The 27,131-nt window shown below is 44.6% G+C and overlaps 2 protein-coding genes across 2 annotated transcripts in view; one reads left to right on the top strand and one right to left on the bottom strand.

Annotated features, from left to right (window-relative positions):
* astn1 (astrotactin 1) overlaps positions 1-7,942 on the top strand; it is a 129,869-nt gene extending 121,927 nt beyond the window's left edge. The window contains exons 19-20 of the mRNA XM_062527657.1: positions 273-456; positions 6,524-7,942. Coding sequence (XP_062383641.1) covers positions 273-456; positions 6,524-6,761 — 422 coding nt within the window. The 3' untranslated portion in view covers positions 6,762-7,942. The remainder of the gene's footprint in view (positions 1-272; positions 457-6,523) is intronic.
* A 640-nt stretch (positions 7,943-8,582) lies between these two features.
* pappa2 (pappalysin 2) overlaps positions 8,583-27,131 on the bottom strand; it is a 42,509-nt gene continuing 23,960 nt past the window's right edge. Inside the window, exons 10-23 of the mRNA XM_062556287.1 lie at positions 26,899-26,984; positions 24,713-24,906; positions 23,346-23,465; positions 23,119-23,254; positions 22,432-22,606; positions 21,455-21,617; positions 20,789-20,966; positions 19,336-19,549; positions 18,079-18,247; positions 17,361-17,493; positions 16,902-17,011; positions 15,000-15,071; positions 10,838-10,936; positions 8,583-9,123 (exon numbers count right to left, since the gene is read on the bottom strand). Of these exons, the coding sequence (XP_062412271.1) occupies positions 9,016-9,123; positions 10,838-10,936; positions 15,000-15,071; positions 16,902-17,011; positions 17,361-17,493; positions 18,079-18,247; positions 19,336-19,549; positions 20,789-20,966; positions 21,455-21,617; positions 22,432-22,606; positions 23,119-23,254; positions 23,346-23,465; positions 24,713-24,906; positions 26,899-26,984 (1,957 nt within the window). The 3' untranslated portion in view covers positions 8,583-9,015. The remainder of the gene's footprint in view (positions 9,124-10,837; positions 10,937-14,999; positions 15,072-16,901; positions 17,012-17,360; positions 17,494-18,078; positions 18,248-19,335; positions 19,550-20,788; positions 20,967-21,454; positions 21,618-22,431; positions 22,607-23,118; positions 23,255-23,345; positions 23,466-24,712; positions 24,907-26,898; positions 26,985-27,131) is intronic.

Raw genomic sequence — 27,131 nt, 5'->3', positions numbered from 1 at the left:
CTTCATAGGAGATTTGGGTGGTTCTCCAAAAGTGCATCCTTAAGCAATTCTAAAAATATAGCAAGTTCATTCTGAAAGGAGACCTCTTCTTGTCTTTAGATTTACCATAGCCCTACTCCAACCAGGCATTTGCACTGATTACACAGCGTCTGTCCCCAGCTTTTCTGTTGAATTGCATGGATTCATGTACTATAATTGCACTAGTTTATTCCTTTTGAGAGGCCCGCCAAAAACATGTTTGTTTTGTTAATATTGTTAACCTGTTCTTACAGAAATCTCAGACAAGATCTATAACCTCTTTAATGGCTACACCAGCGGAAAGGAACAGCAGACAGCCTACAACACTCTCATGGATTTGGGCTCTCCCACTTTACATCGAGTGCTGTATCACTACAACCAGCGCTACGAGAGCTTTGGGGAGTTCACCTGGCGATGTGAGGATGAGCTGGGACCGAGGTTAGGAGCTTCTTGTTTTCCTTTTGAATTGTCTGTGTAATGATGATATGTCTAAAGATGGTCTGTGTGGACTGACTGTAATGCCTGAAGAATTATGAAATAGGCGAGGGCCCAGTTTCCTGAAACCGTCGTAAGCCAAAGAAGGTTTTCCCCAAACCGTAGCTGAAACCATAGCTTTGATGTTCACATTGTGGAGAGATTCACAGATTTGAGTGAGATACAGGGTAGTCAAAAATGGCTAAGAGCGTGATAGTAAGAACCTCGCACTGAGGTTACCAACAGGGCATACTTTGAGCATTACCGCTATAAATACATTGATCAATCGTGCGTTCTCATTGCTTTATTATATTTCATTGTGGTGGTTGATGGAGTGCTTTCACTATGGTTGAGTATGCGCTCTGACTGCCATATCAAACAGTCTTTGGTACCATGGAGAGCTGAGTTCAAGGCCAGGTGGGGTAACAGGCTCTCTCCCTTCGCTACAGAGTGAATCAGCTTGGAATTGCAATTGCATACACTATTTTTCATCCTAGTGATGGGATCAAAACTGACATCGTTGGCCAATTGGACGTTGGCAGAACAGTTTTCTGATTCCAACTTTTATTAAACAAAGAAGGTGAGGGCAGAGTAATGACCAAGGCTTAGTCGACACGATGTGTCCTGCCTTAAAGTCAGTCATACTGTAGGCCTACATTTACTCCACCTCAACCTCCTCTTCAAATTCTTCCTCATCTTCATCAGAAATGAAACGCCGGCCATTTTTCACATAATATCTATGTTTCTTGAGGTCACAGGGTACTGTGTACGGAAAAAAACCCAATTAGTGCTACAGTACCTAGTCAAACTCTGGTAGTCATTTTTTAAATCATGATTTTACAGAGTATTCAATGACTTTGAGAAACAGAGACCTACGTGAAAAATGTTTTCCTTTAAAATGATAACCCAAAAACGTTGACAAATGCTTATTACCCGTAAAAGTCTAGTGTTTCGGTATCCTGGGAATCGTTAACCAAAAAGTTGATGACGGGAAAATAACTGACACTGACAGAGAAAGAGTGCAGTGGTGAGATAGTCTAGAAACCTGGTTACAGACAATCAGTCGGAAAAACACTTGACTTGACATAATCCTCTCTCAAGTCATCACTTTTTTATGTGTGAAAGTTGTAGAATACCATGGAACTCTGAGCAATGACTCACAGCGTTCTCTCTCTGCCCTTCGTCTCCTGTACCATTAGATCAGAGCTCTTGTTTAGTTGTATTAGGGTAGTGCGAGGGTAGTAACTGCTATCTACTGCAAACTATGGTCAACTGCTGTCTTATGTCATCTTATGCGATCATGTAAACAACACTCAAACCAAAACACCTGCACCCTAGACAAAGCTATGATACGTTTTTAACTAGATAAGCTCAAATGGCTCATCATGTCCCCTTCTCCTCCCTGTAGATGCTGAATGCATAAGGTTACACGGCCACTTGGAACCATGATAATGTAGCCACACAAAGGTTTTGAATATTTAGACAATTTTTTCTATACCAATGCACAGATTTATGTTCATATGATGCATGATGGAATCAAGGAGAGTGATGATGTCAGTATTATCTCATGCGCCCTGCCTAGCAGTTTCAGCATGTCTGCTCTTTAAGTCTCATCTCTTCTAGGGTTTAATTATTTGCCCTAACAAAGATTATTTCATTATGGTCTCTGGAGGTTTTTATAATGGTCGAGTTTAAACCGTATGCAATTAAACTGATTAGATAGTGTGTAAATTGATCTCGGTGGTGACTGACCACATTACCAAGCAGAGCGGCCTTAGATACTCCCTCAAAGACCCATCTAAGGAAGCCCGGTACTGTAGAAGCTGAGTTAATCATTTTATAAACAGTACAGTGTGTTCAGTATAAAAGTTGCACACTTCCCACACAGATGCTCACCAAAAACAGGTGAACCTGATTAAAGTCTGCTGGACATAAAGAACTGTAACCTTAACCCCCATTGAGAATGTTTGGTGTAATTGGCTCCATCTTGGAAAGGTTTATGCTTTTGGTTGGCTTCTGACGTGTTCCATTTAAACCTACTTACATTAAAACTCAATCTTCTAGATGGAGGACACACCTTGAATGATACCAATGGTAAATAAAATCTTTTAGTCCGCAGGAGGAGGCAATTTAGGAAATTAATGTTTACAATGATGTGGTAGTCAGTGGACCATTATATGGTAGTGACATAATGCACTTACTAAGAGATACTTAGTGGATATTTATTTCTATATTTCTATATTTAATATTTTAGTCTTTAAAAAGCCTAGTGAGCTTGTTTGGCAACTGTGTTGTCGACCATCACATGAAGACCTGAAATATTTCTCATGTGTGTCTGCACACTATTTATGACCAATTCTACATCCTTAGATGTATGTCATGCATGACCTCATACTTTTTACGGACACAAACAACGTAACAAATATGCATTTGGAAAGAGATGGAAAAAAAGCAATGGTAAACTTTTTGTCAAAGTCAAAGTCGACTCATTTGAACAACCGAGATCTGACAAACTGCAAAACAACCTCCTGGGGATCCTGACAAAACCCCATTTCCATAATACTCTCTTTCCCTTTCCGTGACAGTATTAGGAAATGTAATACAATTTTCATGTAAACAACAATGACAGTTTGTTTCCAGACATCCAAGAACGAAGTACCCTCAACATAGCTGCTTTTTAAAAGGGACTTGCCTGCTTGTTTTGAAGACTTCCAATTCACTGGGGTTCCCCCCATCACAACAATGTGCACCATTTAAATGCAATTTTCATTAGCTAGTCAAAATATAAGAGAATAGTGACCCTTCAGCCCCGCACTAAATATAAACCAGTCTAGGCAGTATAAACAAAATGTGGCCTGAAAGTGGTGAGGTAATCACTGTACCTTTAAAGTGGATGGGAAACACTTTGCTCCCTGCCCTTTTGCACGTATCGCGTCTCCCTTGTAGGCCCGCCTGGGCCACTGTGGGAGACCCCTCACTCAGCATTTTCACGTAACATCGCGTGATGTCTTAGCCAAACACAGAACTCACCAAATCTCCATCGCCACCTCCAAGCTCCTCTCTCCAATGTCTCTCTTTTTCTTTTTTTTTTTTTTTCTCAAATGTCATCACTGTGGGAGTACCTCTCTGTAATGGCATTAAGGATTGTTTGTTATTACGGCTTCAGAGAGGCTTTTGTCGGCCTGCCTAGATCCAGAATGGCGCACGCATGCCAGAGACACTTTCCAATCCAGAGAATGAAACCAAGATGGTGAAGTGTCAGTTCTCCTCATGAAACTCAATGGCTTCAAAGGCAATATGATTTGAACTGTTTTTGTTGCCTGAAAGACATTTTGGTGCATGAATTTTGTTCTCTCCATTTTAAATATGTTACAGTAGGCCGCAAGAGCATAACATAACATACTTCTTCTTTCAAAGGAACAGATGGCATAATATACATTGAAATTTGTATTTGACATACAGTACATTCAAATACATTTTATATGCATGTACATGTATAGGAATAATATGCATTCTATCTGATATGGATCCTCATTGAGTATTGAGCCCATGGTCTTGTTGTTGTCAGCATGTTTATTTAATCAGACCTGAAATGATAGGTTATCATAACTAGTTTGCTTGTCAGGGTGCTTGATTTAGGATGCTAATAGTAGGCATGTTTGTCTTGGTAACAGACCTGGGATGCCTATTGCGAAGACGGCATGAATGATAGTTAAGTGGTCACGTGGCCTTAAAGATAATATTGGTATGCTTAGCTTCACCGGCATGTATGACACAGAGTAGGTTACATCTCCTGGAATGTGGATGTGTGGTGTGTGTGTGTGTGCCAACTGCCAAACATCCCTGTGAGCTCATCCTGGACATTGTTTAGAAAACATCATGTTATAACTACATTATCACGGGGTGTTGCTTTTTAAAGGCCCACTTGGATGATCTCTCCATTCAGTAGTCTGCTCCTGGCCCAGGCAGACGGCAGCAGGACAGATGGGGGGGAGGGGCTTAAGGTGGTATGAGAGCGTACCTTGGAAATGAGAGGCCATTTTCCACTTCCATACATGCGCAGGATTTATGGTGACAACCGTTGCTATTTGGAGACCAAAACGTACTTTTGTGAAAAATGAAAGCATAACAAACCACAGGGTTTTTGTTTTAAGCAAATAAACATCCAAAATTCTGAAAGCCACTGAAATGTGGCATGATATTGGTCACATAAATAAGTTTGGAGGAACGATATAAATGGCAGAATCAGTACTAGGTCTATGCATGGAGGGAGATTTCTTTTTTTTTTTACTACTTTTCAGAATGAATGTGGCAATGTCTGACATCATTAAGAATTCATCAAAATATTTTTTTGAAGTCTTGCCATTGAACATGATTAACTATTGGCCCCCGGGCAGTGAGGCTTATCAGATGCCTGACAACAGATATTTCTAAATCCAACCAATATCAGCATATGAAGGTTTCAAAATCAAGCTTAGAATAACAAAAGAATACACTTTTTTGAAAGTTATCATTGTATTCTAATCCTTGCATTCCTAGTGTGTGTGTGTGTGTGTGTGTGTTCCGTTCAGATTTCAGTCTGGCCCCGATGTTTTTTGTGATTAAATGAATAATTAGACAATATAATTACATTTTTTATCCAGCGTGTTTCGCAAGCAAACACATTACTTTAAATGTGTTAGCCTTCCAACCCTTTAACCGTATTGTGAGTCGACTCCAAACCCCCTTGCCTTATGGCTGTGCGGAGACTTGGTCTTCTCTGTTTGCATTGTCGAGCCTTTGGTTTGGCTTGGTGTCGGAGTGAAGATATGTCGAAGGAATGAAGGGATCTTTCCAGCCCTGTGAATCATACTTCTGCTACAATATCCACACTGGCCCCCATCAACATGCTCTGGTAAACCCTGCCAGGGTGGCAACTCATCTGGAGCATGTGCTCCTGCAAATCATATGGCATTCCTAGCTAGGACCATTGAAAAAAACCCCTCTCTTCCTGGATACCTTGACAGACCTTCATGTATTTGTTTCACATTTTTCTCCAGCACTGTAGTGTGGGGAGAAACCGTCTGGGCTGTCATTACGATGTAAAAACAGTCAAGCCGCAGACTTTGATTTATTCATCGTACCCACTGTCCAGAGACTGATGTGCATCATTTGAGGTGGGAGCAGCACATGCCTGTGTCTTAGTTGATTCAGCCCACTACTGTATTTCATAGTTAACACACTGTGACTTTTCCATCGGCCTCCTTTGCGCTCCTGCACTTTGAAGCGAAGCCCGCAAAAGACATTTGTTCCACTCTGCACCTCTCTCCGACTGCGTGGATGTAACGTACACTCGGTGTTGTTAGCGTGTGTAGCCTAAATGTTATTATGATGCTGCGCATATTGCGCCGGAATGAAAAACCGTCCAGTCTCACTCTCCGTGTAAAGGCAGGTTGTGTGCCAGGGAAAGTGCGCCATTTCCACTCCCAACCTGCAGGCTGTTGGAGGATGGCTTAAAACAACCGAATGGACCACTGAATGTCAAACTATGCAGCAGCATCGAAACAACAACAGCATAATAAATAAATCAGTGATTTCCTGCAAGTTTCTCCTTGCTTATGTAAATGTCATCCGGTAAAGTTGACTCACTTGAAAATTAGTATGTGAATCACAGGCTCCTCTCAGTTTGCTAATTAAGGTCACAGTTCTGGTAAGCCATGTGCCACTGACTGTGATTTCTCTGCCCTTCTCCTGTTTCTGCTCTCATTCGACTTAATTACAGAATAATTGAGCATTCAGTGCAAGCGCTCAAGAACACCTTCCCTTATTTCACATGGGGAGGTGATTTTCTAGAAACTGACATTAACATTGTGAAGGCGATAAAACAATTCTAATAGATTCTTAGATTTTGGGCCAACACTATGTATCAAGAATATTGTTTTTTGGTATGTTTTGTCACAAGAGGAGATGTTCTGGTGACACAGTGGCGCACAACTGAGTGATTCGCAGCAGGCGTGGTGTTAACTCAGGCTTGGTGTTCTCTCTGCTGCAGGAAGGCCGGCCTGATCCTCACACAGCTGGACGAGCTGAGCGGCTGGTGTCGGGCCCTGCTGCAGGAGCCCAAGATCGGCCTCCGCCGGGCCTCTCTCAAGCACCTGTCCTGCCGCTACACCGACACCAAGGCGTTTGGCCTCAACTGGGTGGACCTCGGCCAAGACTTACAAAAGGCCTGCGACGAGCAGCTCCTCCCTGTGCTCTATAATGACTATGGTGAGCCCAGGGAACTATGAATGTCACAAACACACAAGGGATTAATTTCAAATGCTTTTTTCTCTCTGGCGAACTCTGTTTGTGCCCAGGATCCCTTAATGTTATACACGGGGCTTTGTTAGATCAAACATTTGTTTCATTGTTTACTATTTTATTTTTGAGTAAACCTCTTAAGGTGAGACTTAGAAGGGGTTATTGGAGGGATGGTTAAGACTTACACGTTTTTCAATTGTTTTTTTTATTATTATTATTATTATTATTATTATTATTTATTTTCAATTGACTGTTTATGTGAAGTTAAATGCTAATAATTTCTGACTGCCTGATAATGTTGTTGTGTATATTAGCCCATATAAAGTAGACACTGGGATGGCTCTCATGGGTAGACTGGTTTACTTTTTTAAAAAAGAACAGAAGAAATTCCTAGTTAGTGTGCAAATTATGTGTCTCTATGTAGTGGATATAGGTATGGAAGACTATTAAAGGATTTTATTAAAAAGATTCTGGCATAGAACTTGTAAAAATAAATGATTTCGTTACATGCTGAATGTAGTATTCAAAATGAAAAGCTTCAAAATAGTATTTAAACTGATGTACAGGTCTTTTTTATGGAGGAAGAACTTGCTGAAAGGTTGTGTACAGTTCAATGTGTTATATGTTTTCTGTTTTTTTATGACACAATATTCAACACGGGAGTGATAAAATTTGCCAAAATTGTCAGACTATTACAATATATCAATGTCTACAATCATTACCATACCATACTGGCAGTGGAGAATACAAATGCCAACACTCATACATATATACCTCTGTCAAACCACTGTCACCTTCCTTGTGAATTGAACAGTGATCTCTGTGAACTGAAATGATGTTGGACATTGGGCTAACCGTGCTGAAACATTGCCTTTTTCGCCATATTCAGTGTAACTACAATGACCAGTGATGCCCTGATTGAATAACAAACACAAGCCAGATCAACAGTAGAGACTTCCTGTTTGTATTCTTCTCTCGTTATTTCTAAATGGTGATGGCGTAGTAGGCAAGACCACATCGTCTCTGTGGTGCTGAATTCTAACACTAGAGTATGCTTGCTATTTTTAGGTTTACTGACATGTTATAAGCTAATATATTGTGCACATTTTCTTCAACCTTTGATATTAAAAATAATAATTATGATGATGATAATAATAAAGAATACAATATGAAATACAATTCTTTGTGTCTCAGCGTCCTCTGATTCACGTGACTAAAATCCAGAACAGACATTTTGCCAGCGAGGCACAATTTAGTTTCAGACTACCTTGGATCAAATTTTTGCTGATGGATTCTGTGTTGTCCTAAGGACAGCGTCTTATCATTGCATACCATTATCAACGTATCTCTTTCTAGAATCGTATCACTTGATATGGATATTTGAGTAGTCTATCCAAATCTGTAATCAACTCACTGGCAGCCTCCACTTCCATGACAATGCACAGGTTGTGCTTGTAAAATATAAAATCATACTGCTCCTCATGATGTAGCATGTTTTTTTTAAACAACATCCGTTTATTCTGTATGATGCTTATATCAGTGTGATATACTGTGAAACACTGCTGGACGTCAGTCATGAATAACACACAATTCCGTTTGAACCAACTGTGCCATGGCATGATAAAATGTCAAGTTGAATATTGTTCATCATTTTACAAAGGTGTTTTGTGAACATGTCATCAAAGTTGGTAGACATCTAACTGCAATTGAAAACTAATGGCTTATGTAGTTTATGCTACTCAATTGTATCACCATTCATCAATATTAAATTGGTTAGGATCAAAAACACATGACAATACAACTGTGCTTCAGATAAATTTATTGATATTTCAATAGGACACAAAACAAGCTAGTACTCTCATAAATGTACTTAATATTTGTATAAAACCTCTGAAAGATGTACCTTACATATTCATCTAACTAGCATGTTTGCAAATTGTTCCATAAGGATAGAGGACATACATTTTTGTGTGATATGATGTTAAAATAATCTTTTACATCTACACCTACTTCTATGTTAGAGATTGTCCAAAATATATTAGTGAAGAGTTTTTATAGATTAGTATAACTTTATGTGCACTTTCTGAAGCACCTGCTACTTGATATACTGCTTTTGGCTAGAACATGGATCACCATGCCATTCTGTGATCAGAACATGGCAGAGTTCATTTGTATTGCCCATCTGTGAGTTCTTTTTGTCTCATTGGAGCTGTCCATATACAGTAAATCTTCCCCCACCACTCAAAGCTGTCCTGGGTCTGTTGCTTTGCCTTTGTTCTTGTTCTCTTCCACCTCAGGATCGCGGCAAGTGCATTCATCATGATCACAGTCCACTCCAAACTGAATGACCTGTCAATAAATAATCATTTATTATGTCAGTCAGCAAAACAGTTTTAGCTGGTCAGTGAACATTTTAGTCAGCAAGTAATTAGTAAAACCTGTTCGGCTGATATCGGTTATCACATGATAGATTTAAAAAATAACGTGCAAACACACTAATGCAATGAATAAAAAGCTAAATAAAAAAAAAATCTCATTCTTGAAAGACACATGAAAAGATGCCTGAAGGAGAAACAGGTGAAATCACTTCAAAAAGCTGGAGTGTGTTGAAACGTGTGAAGTCGTGTCAAAAGGTACACCACGGGAGAAGGTGGTGAAATCATGTCTTAAGGTGCACCACGGACCAAAACTGTGAGAGACCATGAATATCTGGGAAAGGAAATCCACCAGAAGAGGTGAACAGATGAACATGTGTTTAGAATCAACGGGAAGAGTTGCCAGGGTCTTGTCCAGGAAGCATGCCATCACCACAGGTTGCAAAATAAACTCAGATGCCCCGCAAAGCAGACTGTCTCAAGAAAAGTAAACATGAAATGCAACTTCAGGGGCTAGCACTGATTTCGCCCAATGTTTACGGGAGGTAATTGTTTCATTGAGGGGGTAGCAGCTGTTCAAAGTGGGGGCTGAGATCTAGATCATAGTCACCCTGTACTGCCCTGCCATTAAAACGACATTTGTTTACCATGGACAGTTTCTTTAAACGTGTCTGGTTGCTTCACTGATCAAGGTAGTTGAACTGGGAGGCAGCTGAGATTCCTTTCCAATAACATTTTAATGATGCAGGAGCACGATACCGAGGATTTCCATTCTTTTATGAACAGAGCTCAAGATTTGTTAGTTCTGGCCGCTATACGTGGTATCTTTATGACATTTCCAAGCCCGTCTCGTTTCTTCTGACACTCGAATTAAATGCCTCCGCAGGTATCCCTTATTTTACAGTCGACCCAAATTCTCAAGAATGAACACAATGCGTGTCCATGGCTTTGGGCTGCTGAGTTCGACTAGACTCTACAGCTGTTGAAAAAAAGAGCCGTCCATCCCATGGACAGAGCGATGGACAGCGAAGTACAAAGAGAATCAACATGAGAGACAGAGAGAAAGAGAGAGAGAGAGCAAGAGAGAGAGAGAGAGAGACAGCACACATCCATCCATCCATTCATCCATTTCCATTTTCCATCATCCGTGTCACTTTCACCTCGTGCGGGCGCAATCGAGACCCCTTCACCAACCCTGAGTGAACGCAGCGCGTCGTTTCCTTTTCTGTGTGGCACACGGGTGTGTCCGGCGTGCCGTGCGTGTGTGTGTGTGTACCCTGGCGCTGGGTCTCCGCTGGACCCACAGTGGCAGGATGCTGCCGCTGGTGGTTTATTTCGCTTTCTCAGGGCCCACTCATTACGGGCCTGTTTTACTGTCGCCCATGACCACTGCCATCTGGCCTTCCCCTCATAAAAGAAATGTTAACTGGAGCTTTATTTACGACGACCACTCTTTCCCCTTAAACTCACTCGTTTCGAGGGGCTGGGGAGGGGGGGGGGGGGGAGTCTCCCGCTGCTATAACTCATGGTGTGAAACCATGGCGAGACAAGTGGCTTTCAGTGTCGGGAATGTGCATTTTTTTGGAGTGGGGGGGGTGCATTAGATCACTGGTGAGATCGTAGTGCCATGCCACCTGGTGAGCGAAGACATGAAGTGTGGACAGGAGGCGGATCTGAGATGGGATTACCTTTCCGGTGGAAAGCGTTGAAGGACAGCAGTCTCCGCCGTCATACTGACAGTATGCCCGGTTGTTGATGGTATCGCACCAGCCGTCGCCTCCGAAAGGCTGCGAAAGGGGGGAAAAAAAGATACAGTATTACGGTAGACCATTCCTCTGCCTCACGCACTGTTTAAAATAAAACCACATCGTTTGTGACATGTACAGCACTGGTCTGCTTGGGGGGAAAAGGCACAAGGATACAGAGCAGAAAAGATTATACAAATTCCTGAGGTCCAAAAATCTACCCAGTCCACCTCTCTCAATAAGTGATTACAGTAGCATGCTTTATTAATGGCCGCTGAGCTATATATGCAGCAGGTCTGAATATGTTTCCAGCTGTGCCCGAGGAAACTTCCAAAATTCCTATGTTTAGGAGTCACAGCTTCATTCGTGAGAATCTTGCCATTAACATTTCTTTTTTTATATATATAAAGTTAAAAAGAGTCCAACTGTCTGCAAAGGTGCACAATTATCAGCCTTAAGTTGCAGGAAAAACCTTACAAGCGTCATAATGACAGCCTTTAACTTTTTCAACTTAACCTTCAGCCTTGCGAGCCAAAACTAAGAAAACATGGGGTGTCTGCCAAAGATACTTTTGGCTTCTCCTCCGGCCATGGAGTCCTTTCAAAGCCTTCAGGTTGTACCTGAAGGCATATCACAGTGTGAGGGCAGCTGCTGAGAAGATTTCTGAGGAACTTCACCCTGGCGAAAATGTTCCTTCCTTCCCCAACCCAACTGCCAAGTCATAAACAAATATCATTTTTCATTGTTCTGTTTTGGCCTTTCAGCACTTGACAGCGATTAGGATTGACTCCTACATGAAATGGTTTGCGTTTTTAAGTTAGTCTGGTAGACAGCTACCCCCTTTTTTGTGTGTGTGAGGCAGTCAAAGTTTACATGGACATTATTAGTGTTAATGTCCGCTCTAATGAAGTGGCTCCAAATAAGTGTTCCCGCTTTTCTAATGCCAGTGGATGAGGTATGATACGAAGGTACATGTCTTGTCAGGGAACAAAAAAAAGAAAAAAGATTTCAGGTTCCAACGTGAGAGCTTGAAGAAATGTGTTACAATAAATGGGAAAGGTTACAGGAATGTAGATTTCTGAGCCAGTGGGGAGCTTTTGCCAACAAACGTTAGGCTAAAGTTGAAACACTGCATACCATTTGAAAATGGACAGGGAGTGAGGCCAAAACCATCTGACCTGTGCCATGTGAACATCCGTATTTTACCCTTGTGGCCAGGAAACAAGACAATAAAAAATTAAGATTTTGAGAGTATGACCGACTGAGCTCTTCACATCAACATGTTTTAACATGATGTGAATACTTGTAAATTGCGTCGGCCGTACGGTTTATTTACAGATTGGAATTGGAACCTACTGCTGAGTAGTGATTTGTTTCTTTTTCCTCCCCTCTACTTAACTAAGATTCAGCCCTCTTTCATCTTCACTGGGCTGGTGTGAGCAAGGTGCATGCCTGCTTTATGTCTGAGTCACTCCCTGGACGTGTCCAGCTGATGGAGTGGTACTTCAGAGGTCTTAGGGGTTAAAGAGATCGCTGATTGAACTATCATACTTAAAGTCATGCTGGTGTTTGTGTGTGTATGGGGGGGGGGGGGAAGTGTAGTATTTCCTCATCTCATCTTAAAAGTGTTAAAAGAAATTATGAGCTTCATTGTGGCCAATCTTGGATGTTTCCCGGATATTTGCTGGAGAGGAGGCATATTTGAAATTTCAACTTTGGCAAATTACAGTCACTTATCTTCAAAGACTTTCAGAGACCAAAATATAGTCCTGTCATCTGTCAACAACAGTTTTGTTAGGATTTTTTTTATTTTCTAAGCAAGAATTTCAACATCACTCATGAAATATAGAACAGACGACTCATGATCTTATTCTTTCCCAGAAAGATCCTCTAGGGGTTTGGGTATCCATTTGTTATTGTTGCCGTATCCAAAGTGTGATTTTCGAGGAAGTAAACTTATTGAAAATGCACCCTCCGTGACTCACACAAAGACAACAACAAAAAAAAAGCCTGTATAACAACTGTTAAACAAAGGTATCCTGGATAAGGTTTTGTTTATAGTTCCAAGTATCAGAGAACAAACAGCAAACGAATATTTGCCGTGACACTGGAGACATCGAAACAACCAAAGTGTCTTTTCACCTTATGTGGCGCTTTGTGAAACAAATTCCCTAAACATGCCATAAAACTGAAGGGGGAGGCCATGCTCCACGAGTCTGCTGACCAACCATGTCTAATGCTAGGTGAAAGATACAATAAACAAAATACACTCCATGGCAACAAGCGTTGGTGTTTTGAGGCCCCATGTTAGTGCTGGCATTGCGCTTCACTGAAGTATGCACCTCTTGATTGGGACTCCCCAGACTTCCCGAAAGGCCCCTAATTATGTTCCCCCCCATTTCATGTGTGATGTAAACTGTTTTTAAAAATAATCTTTGCCTTTTGCGTCAAAACAGTTTAGGTAACCTCTCTGGATGTATTGTTCGGAATCAATCCCAGCGCCCCCCAGCCCTACACCCAGCCTGTACCTCAAAACAACAAAGATATGAAATGGCTTTGTTTTCATATTTGTTTGGAGTTTCTGTATTTGTGTGTATATACAGAAACGTCTTATTTAAAAGGTGAGGACTTTTACACTCATCCTTGAATGAATGTGCCTGTAGGCTAACTATGCAATGATTCATCCAAATGACCGATGAATTTAATGTTTGAAAAATCTTCCTCTGGCATGTTAATGATGTGCCGTCACTGATATCTCTGACGTGGGTAAAGTGCTAATGATCTCCGGCCTATCGGGCATTTTGGAGGAGGAAGTGGCAGCTGATGAGCGAGGAGAGAGAGGGAGAGGGAGAGAGAGAGAGAGAGGGAGAGGGAGAGGGAGAGGGTCTCTTTGAGAAGCTTGCGTGAGATACTAGAGATACTGGCAGCAACAGCTACAGTTGTGCTATTCTGTTGGGGAAGATTAGCATTCAGCATGGATCATCACATTTTGGGTCTTTAGATATGCATTAGTGGTTGCTTTAACAGTGTTCTGAAATATTTTAAATATTACAAAACAAATTACCGACATTAACCTAAACATTTTCTTTTTCAAGGCTGCCAACTGCTTGACAAATGAAAGTTACAGTATCTGAGCCACAGAAAAATGTAGGTGAAAAAAATACTGAACATTGTAAACAATGAGACTCCTGTGTTTAAATATCATTAGACTATAAGTATTTTTACTGATCTATAGGCATACCAGCATGCACTTGTTAGACATATTAGATATATTAGATTCGAAAAAAAAAGAGAAAACCCTTCTACCAAAAATAACAGTGCAGCTGGTTCTAGCCGAAAACAGTTTCATCTGATACCACTTTGGTGAGAAACAACAAATCCAAGAGGCACGTACATAAACACACGAATCATCAGACAGAGGGATCAAATAATACTGATTTACTGTTTCGTCCTTTTTTTTTTTAATCAGGGGGGAGGACTGCCATCTTGGCCAACGTCTTTCCACTGAGCACATCACTGGCTCTTGCCCCACACAGTCATTAGTCTTATCACTCAACATTCAATATGGTGCTTATCAACTCTCTCCTCCCCTTCAGAGCCACACAACACTTCCAGACCCCTGCGGACAAAGGCACGAGGCTCTGTCAGAGCGGTCGTTTCTCAAAGATTACTCTTCCTCGTACCATGGCGGCGCTGACACACCGGTGTGCCCCTTAAAGAAACAGAGCAGCCGGTGCCGTCCAACCTGAAGAGTTGCGTAATCCTAAACACTATGAAGCCCCCGGGGGAGAATGAGCAGCAGGACAGCACTAGAAAGTGGACTCCAAACATGGGCTGATAGACAGGAAATGATCTGTGCCTATGAAATGATCAATTACATTCAAAGACAATATAGAGAATAGCCTTTCTTGACATTGTGCATGGCCGAGCTCAAGCCTGAATTCAGGCAAAAAACGCCTGAACTCTCTCTCAGGCCTGTCCAAACAATACGATTTCACGCACACAAGCTTTTTGATGATCTCAAGGAAAAAGACATTTGGTCAACTGCAACCGTGAAGTTGTGAGGCCATTAGAAAAAAAAACAGCTGAATATTTCCTCCCTTACCTCACAGGACTGAATGCAGTGGATGCTCTTGGGATCCGGGTACCATTTCTTCATACCAGTGCAGACAATACTCTGTGAAGGAGAGAGAAATACTGTTATTGTGACCCAGCAACACTTCAATCCACAAGGCGATGGTCATTTGGATGTGAACAGCAATAATAAAAAAAAATATGACCGCTCATAAATTTAGATTCAAACAGCCCATGAGAAGTCAGAGAGCTGTAGAATTTTATTTCCTCTTTTTATCTGTAGAACGAATTTTGAATAACTGTCAATGAGTCTTGAATGATGTCAACATCTTTTTATGCTTTCATGCATCATGTTTTAATGTTATCAACAGAGGCAAAGGTTTGGGCATGGAAAAACCAAAGGGCCTTTTTTTTTGTATCCCTGTTCAATATTGGAGGTTCATATGAGACTCCCATGATATCACAGTCACTCGGAGCATCTGCGGTATGCGCAGCACATACCATTACGTTACTGTGCTCCGTCCAAGAGCCCCAAGAGCATGGCTGCACAATAAGCAAAAACAAGCTCCGGCTCCGGCTCCGGCTCCCCCTGGACACGCGGCTATGTTGTTGTCCGCGCTCCAGAACATGGCAGCGGCTCTCTCTCCCCTCACATGTGTTCCTCTGGCCTCGGCGGTGGGGTAAGGCTGTCCGGCGGAGGGTTTCCAGGAACACGGGTCCCCCATCTAAGATCCATCTCCCCTTTTCCGCGGCCTTTATTCCATCACTGTTACCCCAACTGACAAATACTTGGACGGCGTTCCTGGAAAGCCGAGCTGATCTAAGGCTCTGACACCCCAGAATCAACACAGACGAAGGCTGTCACCTTGAGGAGCCCTTGGCGTGGTGTGTGGCATTGAATTCCCCCCCCCCTCTACCCCCCACCCCCCCACCCCCTTCACCCCACCGCCTCCCTCCCTCCCTCCCGCCCGCCTCACACTCTCCCCTTATCTATCTCTTTGTGGACAGAGCGGTCATATTTTAGCCCACGAGATGAGGCCAGACGGGGTCGACGCTCCCTTTCCCAATGACGGTGGTGCGGGGAATCATAGGCCTGATTTGGCAGGAGGCTCCAGGCAAAACACAATCCCACAGATCGCTCGGAGGTGCCAACAATGTGACTCAACCGATCAGACTCCACTCCAAACTATTCACTTTTGAGGTTCCTCTGCGCCTCGGGGCGAACGTGTGACCACCCAGCCGCTCGTCAGAGGGGCGGCTCGCTGCACTCAATTTGTACGTCGAGTGATTCTAGGAATCCTTAAACAGCGTCAGGCATTCTTGAAGACAAAACAACAAACCCGCTGCCCACACCGAAGCCTTGGAATCCGTCGCCATTAAAAATGCTTGGTGAGCTTCGAGTGATTTGGAATAACAGCGCTGTGATGTATTGTGCAAACGGGAGAAATACCTTTCGGACCAGCTTTTTGTGACACACACACACACACACACACACACACACACACACACACACATAAACGCACACACACTTGCATGCACACACACACACGTGCATGCACATCACACACACACACGCACACACACACACACACACACACACACACACACACACACACACACACACACACACACACACACACACACACACACACACACACACAAACACAGTACTTCACTTGAGTTGTTGACTGAACTTGCGGATCAAAATGAGTAACAGATGGCCGCAAGCAATAATCCTTTAAGTTGCCTTTAAAGTTTGCCACAAATAGCATTGTTTACACTGTGGCTGCTTACGAGGTACAACATAAAATATATGATGAAACATGATGAGAGTGGAATAAATAAAAAACAGGCATTTTAGTAGGACAGCACCACCAGTACTCCAGCCAAAGCAAATGAGACACAGAGCTGGAAATGAGTAAATCCCACTCACCTCAACTTTGCTGGGTAGCATCCAGTGCTTGACTGTGTCAGCAGTGGTCCCGTTGGTCAACACCACTGGGTCGCTCAAGGCCACAATGCATGTTGGGTAGCAAACAGCACCTGTAAGGACACGACGGGTGGGCCTTCCTCAACTCAGATCAGCACGAATGGAAATGTATTTCGTCTGCAAACATCCACCGACTCTCCAAAATAGCCTACTTTTCCAGTTCAATGGCTTGACAAGACATGACAGTTTGCGTCATGAGCAAACACTGCACTGTCCTCCAAAGGCTTGGATGCTAGCACACTGACGAGTGAGTTATTATGGGCTATGTTTAATCCTGTCTGAGTTTTAAGAGAAGCAAAAGGAATAGCAATAGAGAGAAAGAAAGAAAGAAAGAAAGAAAGAAAGAAAGAAAGAAAAGCATCATTGCAGTTTCAGTAGCTTTTATGCAGGCATTATACTGACCAATGCTGTAGCCATCTTCGCACATGTACTCCACCAAGTTGAGGTCAGGTGGCGGCAGACAATCGCCCTCTATGTTTTTGCACATGTGAAACTCCTCCGTCCATCGGCCGTCTTTTGTGCAGCGGATCGAGTGCTGTTTGGACAAAAGTTGGAATTGTGGATTTGTACGCCGCTTGCACCATATAGCGAGGAGGCCACAAGAGGGAGTCTCCTTTGATGTGTTCGCTCACATGAGACCCGGTTGAGTGCTGCAATTCATCATTTCACGATAACTCACAACCCCAAGGGCGCTCTTTTCATTTTGCACAACAATTTTACACAGTTAAGGAAAACATAAAGAAATCACTGCATATTTCTGCTCACATAACCTTCAACTGAAATATCAGATTTGACAGCCAGAACCAACAGGTCCGACACAAAGTGTTGTACAGTATGTACCACAAAACAGTATTTACTGAACCAGAGCATCAATACAAAAAAGAACTGCAGTTGTTGAGGAATTCCTTGCCCTTCATATGCAGGAATGCAGTGTTTTGGCTTTGGAAAAATTGCATTGCAACTACATTGTCCTGCTCTTGAATATAAAAATGCAGTATTGTGGACATGGAACTGCACTGTGCTGCATTGTACTTCAGAAAAACTGCAGAACAACTAATGTCAGAAATCACACGTTATGCCTACTGTGTCTCAATAAGATGGGAAGACACTGTGAGGGTACCTTCTCTGTGAGCCCGGGACAGTGGAGAGTGCAGACCGTGTCAAAGTCCAGGCCGTTGGTGCAGGTGTACATGCCCTGGAACATGGCGGGCAGCGCGGGGCACGAGACCGGGGCGCAGCTGCCAGCCTCCCAGTGCCCGCCCTCCAGACACTCCAGCTTCAGGAACCTCCTGAGAGCAGGGACGGAGGCGACAGAGCGCGGCGCTTAACAACAACAAACCACAACCAACCCCGCCCCCCCCCCCCACACACACACACACAAAAAGCAGCAGTGGCACTGCAAGGGGCACGAGGCTTATAAAAACAGATCCTCTGCTCGAGCATCTGCTACTGTTTAAACGTCTCGCTAAGACATCTGCGTGAGACGTTGCGAGTGCTGTTGGACTGACATTAAAGTTGTGCGGCGAGATGCGTTTCCCTTAATGAGTTTAAGGCAACATTGCGTAACTTCCACATCTGCTCGAGCTTAAGAATGAGAACCCTCACTCAACGAGACAGTGTGCCATTCTCATCACATTTCAGTCATTTTCTGTAAACGGCCAGAGAGTCGTGCTGCCGTCGGTCTACACGTCGACATAATCAAATACATTCGAGAGAGACATTAATGAAGACCATTAGTAAAACCATTTATAAGTCTCGCTGGCGATCATATGTGCCATTAATGGCTAATTAGAAGTCGTTAAAACTCATTCGCATATTTTTACAGCAGGTTAAGTGACTCATAAAGGCATGGCAGGTGCAAATATTTGCCCTTTCCAACATTTTTACTCCGTGCTAAAAATTATCATCAGACTTGAAAGAACTGACCTCGTCAACCTCACTCGACAATGTCAGCACACACAGTCAAAGGATATTGCTGACGTGAATGAAACGTAGTAATGAACCCGTGAACAAGGTGAGTTTTGTATTAACACAAAAATACTTCATTAGAATCATGTGAAGCAATCCGGTAATGAGCTGAGTTATGTGTTCTATGAAATTTATCAGCACAGATATAAAACTGAAGCCACAGTTAGCCCACAGTGAGTCTAAAAATACCACCAATATAAAGACCCAAATGTTTATGGTTCCGAAAAATCTCACTTCATTGGCGTATTTCTTAACCGTAATATAAAGTATGCACAGTTGGGCCCATAAAATGTCCAAAATTGTTTGCTGTCTATGGGTGGTCATAGCTTTCAATCCATGGATGTTATGTCACAGACTTTACAAAGGAGTATTGATAGCCTTGAGAAGTACGCTTGAAAAGTATACTCACTTTCTTATTTTCTTATTTAGGCTGTCAGACACGTAATACCCAGGGATGCATTTGTAACGGCAGGCTGTCCCCACGTCGTGGCCACTACCATCACACTCGGGCACCAGCAGTCTGGCATTGGGCACCACCGGGGGTTCTGGACACTCTGTCTTACAGTAGGCTTCAGGGTAGGACCAAAGGCCATCCTCCAAACACACTAACGTATCACTGTCCCCTGACAGGTCCAAACAACAGAAGTTAGTTAGTCAGTTATTCAGTCAAACAGGAAGCACTTGTAAAAGAGAGGTACAATTCTAATTCAGAATCTATGTCTGATCTGATATCCGTTGTCTATATCTGATATCTAGAGTTGTTGTTGTTATTGTTATTGGTCATGCTGTTGTAGTTTACATCAAGTGTACATCAAATTGTATGTTTTACTTGAACGCAAGGTATCAGTCACCCTTCGTAAGTGCAAGCACTGGGTCTGGGACATGGTATGGGTTGGATACTTTGCCTAATATAGCCTATCCTAATATCCCCCATTAGACACTGCTGGCTGAATGCATAATACCGCTGGCCATCTCTATCATGACAGGGGAGGCGTTTTGGCTGGTGGATGCCGTGTTTTTGTCCTAATCTTTCCATCTTAAGTAGCCCCCTCACGGAACACGAGGGCCCCCTAAACACGCCGGTGACCTGTGGGAAGCCCTGCCCCGAAGGAGCCCCTGGGCTGGGGTGGACGGGGGGGTGGACGAGGGGTTCCTGCCGGCGTGTTCGCTGTGGTCAGCGGGGGCCGCAGGCCTCTCGGGCCGGTGTTGAATTAGATGAAACACTCTCTTGTTCTCTCCTCTTCCCTTCTATCCTCTCCCCACCTGTGCGCTGGCCTCCTACAGCCAAGCCCGAGTTTCCTATTTACACAGTGGAAGGCAAGGGGCCTCCATCCTCTGGCACGCAACCAGCGCAGCGCTGCCAAGCAGACGTCCCGGCCCTGAGCAGGCGGGAGACCTGACACACACACACACACACATGCGCGCACACACACACGCACACACACACACACACACACGCACAAAATACACACAAACACGCACACGCACACTCACACAAACATGCACAGACACACACACATGAACAAAATATACACGCACACACACACATGCACACACACATACGCACAGAATACACACAAACGCGCACACACGCGCACACACACACTGTACATACACGGATACACACAAACACACGGACAAGCACATGCACACCATACACACACAGATCCACACACTCAGTGACTCATGTTTACTTGCATTTCCACTAAGACCGCAGCAAAAAAAAAAAAAAAAAAAAAATGTTTCAACCTTTTGAGTAAATAAACCACTGGCTTTTGGGGGCTTGTTTCTCTGAATATCCTCAGCTGTGAGGTGAAAAGTCTACGTCTTCTATCTACATGCATGGCGGCGTCCCTCTGCACCTTGTAAAATAGCGGGGGCTTTGCAGGAGAAGGAGCACTGCTTCCCGAACGTTGTGCCCGATGGGCACGAGAAGGTGGCAAAAAAGACGTGCGACTGATCGGGCAGCCCGCAGTCCACCGGCTGGCATGTCACCACCCGCTCCCAGACGCCGTGACTGCAGCTCACATTGATCGCACGCTGAAAAAGAGAAGATCGAGATAGAAGTGTTATGTGCATTTGTAAGTGTTTGTGTCTGAAATACAAACAGAAAGAGAAAGAGAGAGAGAAATAAAGAGAGAGAGGAGAGAGAGAGAGAGAGAGAGAGAGAGAGAGAAGAGAGTGAAAGTAACAAGAAAACGAAAATCAGCATCTTTGGTCTCATTTCTACACAAAACACTCTAACTACACTCTGTCTCCCCCTGTGGAGGAAAGAGAGAAGGAGAAACTGCCACAAGGTCAAGGGTCACTCGCACACGCTAGTGAAACACACGACACACGCTGCATTGACTCAAAATCACGGCCCACAGCTGTGTTCACTCAGCGACGCGGCGCTCCACTCCACATTCTCGTCTGGTTCACCTGTCAACGCCGCCGGGGCCGGAGGAGCGGCGAGCCCCCTTACGGCGGCACACGGCAGCGGCACAAGAGGAGGAGACGCCACGCCACGCCACACCACGCCTGCTCACCTGGTGGGACGGGAGGCCTTTGCCGCTGAGCACGCCGAGCGTGTAGCCGTGGTGGCAGAGCACCGAGCAGCGGGTGACGTCGCTCGCGGCGGTGCACGTGACGAAGGCGTGCTCGATCTGCAGCGGCCTGCAGCTGTCCGTGCCGCAGGGTCGGCGCACACACCTGCGGGGACGGACAGAGGAGACGAGAGAGAGAGAGAGAGAGAGAGATGAGTCAAACCAAGAGATTACTGCTGGGCAGATATCTGTGGACACAGTGAAAGGGAAGAACATTTTTTAAAGATGAGAGCAAAAACACTAGAACTGCTATGAGGTCAGGTTATGAATGTTTCTGTGCCAAAGTGTTACTTAAATAAATAAAGATTTTCTCCAACGTTTAGATATTGTTTATATACCCACATTTTTGTATGTGAGTGTGTGTATACATGAGGGACTTCAATTATATACTGTAAGTCTGTGCACTGTATTGTGTTGTGTGTGGTGTGAGTGTTGTGTGTGTCTGTGTGTATTTTCTGTGTGGTGTGTATGTATATTGTGTGTGCTCTGTATGTACAGTATATTGTGTGCCTTGTGTGTGTGGTGTGTGAGTGTTGTGAGTGCATTGTGTATGTTGTATCTGTGTAGAGCATGCATGCTGTGTGTGTGGGATGTGGGTATTGTGTGTGTGTGCGCTGTGCATTCATTGTGTGTGTGTTGTGTGTATTGTCTGTGAGGTGTGAGTGTGTGTGTGTGAGTATTGTGCGTGTGTGTGTGTTGTATATGTGTAGCGTGTGTGTGTGTGTGAGTGTGTGTGTGTGTGTGTGCGTGTGTGTGTGTGTGTGTGTGTGTGTGTGTGTGTGTGTGTGTGTGCGTGTGTGTGTGTGCGTGTTTAGGTGTGTGTGTGTGTGTGTGGTGTGTGTGTGTGTGTGTGTGTGTGTGTGTGTGTGTGTGTGCACATGAGCGTGTGGAGGTCATGGGAGAGCACACCCTCAGCGCACCCAGTCAGGGCGAAGGCGCTGAAGAGACAGGAGGTGCGCAGGGCCACCCCCGTCACGCCCACGTGCGCCGACGAGAAGTTGAGCAGCACGGCCGAGGTCAGGAAGAAGGGCGCGCTCAGGTTATGAGTCACGTTCACCACCAGGGGGTTACGCTGGCACGACAGCTCAAAGTCACCTGTGCAAATAAACACACACACACACACACACACACACACACACACACACATACACCCACACACATACACCCACACACATACACACAGAGCACTTAAAGCGGTGGCAAAACAGGGTACAGACCACTGATGGATCCACAAGATGACACACACACACACACACACACACACACCACGCACTGGAAAACTTGAAGATGCCTCCTTCCACACAGCTGTGCTCTGATCCCTTTTGTGACTTTGTGTCGGCTAACGAACACATGACTTGGACGCTGGACTACAGTACCGAGCGCTGGAGTTCCCATGCAAAATATCTGACTTGCCTTCGGTTTTACGAAGCCGGTGACTGAATGGAGTGGACAGTTTTATGATATGAGGGCAATAAAAAACCCAAACGAAAATGATGTTGTTTATACACCACCACGCCTCAGTACATTACTTATGCATGACACAAATGTTATGCTTTTTTCCCCCCCGCTGCTTTGTTTGCGTGCTTGTAAAGGAGAGGAGGGCTTACCGAGCGAATGGTTTTTCCCATTAGTGTCACACAGCTGAATGGAGACGCTGCTCCTGCAGTGGTCGCCATGCCAACCTCCGTCGGACGTCAGATAGACGATAACGGAGGCTGCCACCCCCGGCTGCTCGAATCCAACCTTTACAAAAAAACAACAACAACGGTTCCATAATTAAAGTGCTATAGTCAGGCGCCCCTTCGCTCTCCCCCGTAGGAACAGTATCCGGTACCTTGAGCCACACAGGCTGCTGCTGCTCGTAGTAGCTGCCCATCTGGGCCAGCGCTGTGCAGGGCACCCACGCCTCTTGGGTCACCACGTTGTCCACATCCACATTCTGGGACTTGCACATCTGAGGGGCGGGAGACAGATGGGCCAACAGGCGTCACACAGACAGGAACAACACAAGACACTCATTGTGTGAGTAAATAACACAGACGTTCATTGTGTGAATAAAAACACAGACCTACATTGTGTGAATAAATATGTTCATGTGAAGCGAGCGGGTCATTAATCGCTGACCATATGCCCCTGCTGCTTAGACGACAAAACAACAATATTACTCAGCCAGGACTATGAGCTTAGGTGACAGCCATTACATCAGGCATCAGTAACAGCAGCATCATACAGCAACTCCTAACTTCTGACAGGTATCAATGTAATGTGGACACATCTCCATCATATCATTGGACACCCCTTATCACTCCTAGCGTCCTCCATAATAATAGGATATGGTACAGTATGTGTTAGTACACAGGGATGACAATGTGGACACATCCCAACCATATCATTGGACACCCTTTATCACTCCTAGCGTCCTCCATAATAACAGGATATGGTATGTGTTAGTACACAGGGATGACAATGTGGACACATCCCAACCATATCATTGGATACTCATTATCACTCCTAGCGTCCTCCATAATAACAGGATATGGTATGTGTTAGTACACAGGGATGACAATGTGGACACATCCCAACCATATCATTGGACACCCTTTATCACTCCTAGTGTCCTCCATAATAATAGGATATGGTGTGTGTTAGTACACAGGGATGACAATGTGGACACATCCCAACCATATCATTGGACACCCTTTATCACTCCTTGTCCTCCATAATAATAGGATATGGTATGTGTTAGTACACAGGGATGACAATGTGGACACATCCCAACCATATCATTGGATACTCATTATCACTCCTAGTGTCCTCCATACTAACAGGATATGGTGTGTGTTAGTACACAGGGATGACAATGTGGACACATCCCAAGCATATAATTGGACACCCATTATCACTCCTAGCGTCCTCCATAATAACAGGATATATGGCGTGTGTTAGTACACAGGGATGGATGACAATGTGGATACATCCCAACCATATCATTGGACACCCATTATCACTCCTAGCGTCCTCCATAATAACAGGATATGGTGTGTGTTAGCACACAGGGATGACAATGTGGACACATCCCAACCATATCATTGACTCCCATTATCACTCCTAGTGTCCTCCATACTAACAGGATATGGTGTGTGTTAGTACACAGGGATGACCACTGCTGGCCGCGAGCAGTGGAGTGTCAAGTCTGGTTACCTGGGAGATGGACGGCTCTCCCGTGGCGGCGGCGGCTGGGCATCGCTGGTCGTGGTGGGACGCCCAGGCGGCGGAGGCCCACTGGTCCTTGAAGCCGACGGGCGTGAAGTAGCCGCAGTCCTGCACGCTGGAGCCCTTCTCGAACTCCTCGCACACGCCATCTCCCTCGAAGACGTAGCACAGGCTCGGCTGACCTGCAGAAGAACCGAAAAAGAATCCCCCCCCCGTCCACTGCGGTCATTAACCGGGACACACCAGAGACGCCAAATGCTTCATAGTCACGAATGAGCAGCGGATTGAGCCTCCAGCCATACCCCCCATACAGCGAGCCTCTGCGCGTCCAAATCCATCTCAGGGAAGGACAGGTCTTTGAAAGCGGACCCATTTTCACAGTTGGTTAAATAAATGAAAGCTGGACCCGAAATATGCGAGTGATTTCATGCGCAGGAATGTGTCGACTGGAGCGATTGTTTGCTTCGCGAGATGGATGTGTGACAAAGACGTGCGCGGGGAGGCAAGGGAGTCCGAGAGGGGAGACGCGTGCGTAAGAACCCAAATATTCATTAGGAGACGAGCTCCACGCGAGGGAATGATGTCAGATTCGCAAACTCGGCGTTGGCCATCGCTTCGTCTCGGACGGCTTTCAGGTGAAATGGAGGTGAGTCATCGCTGAGGTGTTTGGTGGGCACAGCTCATCAAAGTCTGCGCCTTTCAAATCGAGTCCAACACCAAATTAAAACCACATCATCACCATCAACCCCCTGACTGCATATATGCATTTCAGAATGGCTGACGGACAACACCTGTGGCTGAAATCAGACAGGGGGTGTCGGGAGAATGTGTGTGTGTGTGTGTATATGTGTGTGTCTGTCTGTCTTAGGTTCTTACTGGGCTGTTCACACCACAGTCTGTTTCATAACACTGCACGAAATGCCTGATGTTATATTTGGACCCGTGGCTCAGGCAGATCCTTTCAATCCAGCAATTTACACTGATCTTAACACCCCAGAGATTGGTTACAAGTTGTGTTGGAAAACTCAAATGAAATGAAAATGATTGCATGTGAGTCAGTCACTGTGCTGGACTGTCACAAGGCTTGGATTAGTTGTGGTTCTTCTAATATGTAACTATACATAGTGAACTGTTTTTTTCTCTCTTTTCCTCTCCAGTTCATGTTTCATAGAAAACTTAGGCACATGGAAACAAGGTTCTGAGATATTTGTTTTTCATTACGGTCTCACTGACACGTTCAGAAAACGATACCCTAAAAGGTGTTCATAAGGACTCATCTTCCACCAAAAAAACACCATCCCCATCCAACGAATATCACGCAAATATAACCCTCCATATACAATATCGACTGACGATTTATATCGCGATTGATATTGTTATCTCAATCTCAATCTCGATGTTAATAAGGTTGACCGTTTGCATGTGAATTGCCTTTCAGGGAGGTATTTTTTTAACCCTGTTTTGTAGATTCTCACATCATGAGATCATTTTCACACTGAGTAAGTGTAGACAAGGGCACTGTTACTATGGCCACACTTCCCTGTGCTGTGCAGCGGCTCGCTCCGTCCATGTTGCCAAATAGCGAAATGAAAAGCAGAGATGTAAAATGGTACATAAACTGCTCTGCTTTGTATGTGTGGAAATCCGCCTGAAAATCACCAAGCTGCCATCGATACACACACCACCTCCAAATTATAGTCAGGTGTGCTCATGTTCACTCTACCCTTTACGGCATCCCACAGAATCCAGTACTCGCAGCAAGCGAAACAACAAAACAAGCCGATTCTTTCTGCAGGAGGGGGGGGGGGGGGGGGGGTAACGGAGGGTGGTGGAGGGTTTTCGTCCACGTCGATAATTCTTAAGACTTTATCATCCAGCACAATATCTTCATTTCGACACCTCGGTTGACCTGTGAGGTGCACACAGATACCTCCGTTACGAGGCACATGTTCGGCTTGGCCACGAAATCACAAGCTCGGGCTGAACTCTGACTGTTCTGAAACGGCTAACAATTATTCAAGTGGATGGACCCCATAAACATACTGTATACCTCTCGTCAGAACGGCGCAGTGGTCAGAGCAGCCCGCCAGCGCTGGCCGCGGCCATCGGCGGCGTGTCGGATCACAGCCCCCCCGCCCGCCCCCCCGCCCACCCCCATTCCAAGTCTGACTCACCTTCACAGTTGAAGCCTGGCTCCATCAGGCATTTTTTGGAGCAGCCGTCTCCATCCAAGAGATTCCCATCATCACACCTCTCCATCCTGCAGATATACAGACATACAGAGAAAGACAGAGGGAGAGAGAAAGAGAGAGAGAGGGAGAGAGGGAGGGAGGTAGAGAAGGAAAAATGGAGGGAGCGAGTGAAGGACAGTGAGAGAGAGCGAGAATCAGGGGAAGAGATCAAAAGA

The sequence above is a fragment of the Sardina pilchardus genome, chromosome 2 (assembly GCF_963854185.1).
Source record: "Sardina pilchardus chromosome 2, fSarPil1.1, whole genome shotgun sequence".
NCBI classification, from domain to species: domain Eukaryota; kingdom Metazoa; phylum Chordata; class Actinopteri; order Clupeiformes; family Clupeidae; genus Sardina; species Sardina pilchardus.
Note: the sequence above shows the minus strand (reverse complement) of the source record. Positions and strands in the feature narration are given on the sequence as shown.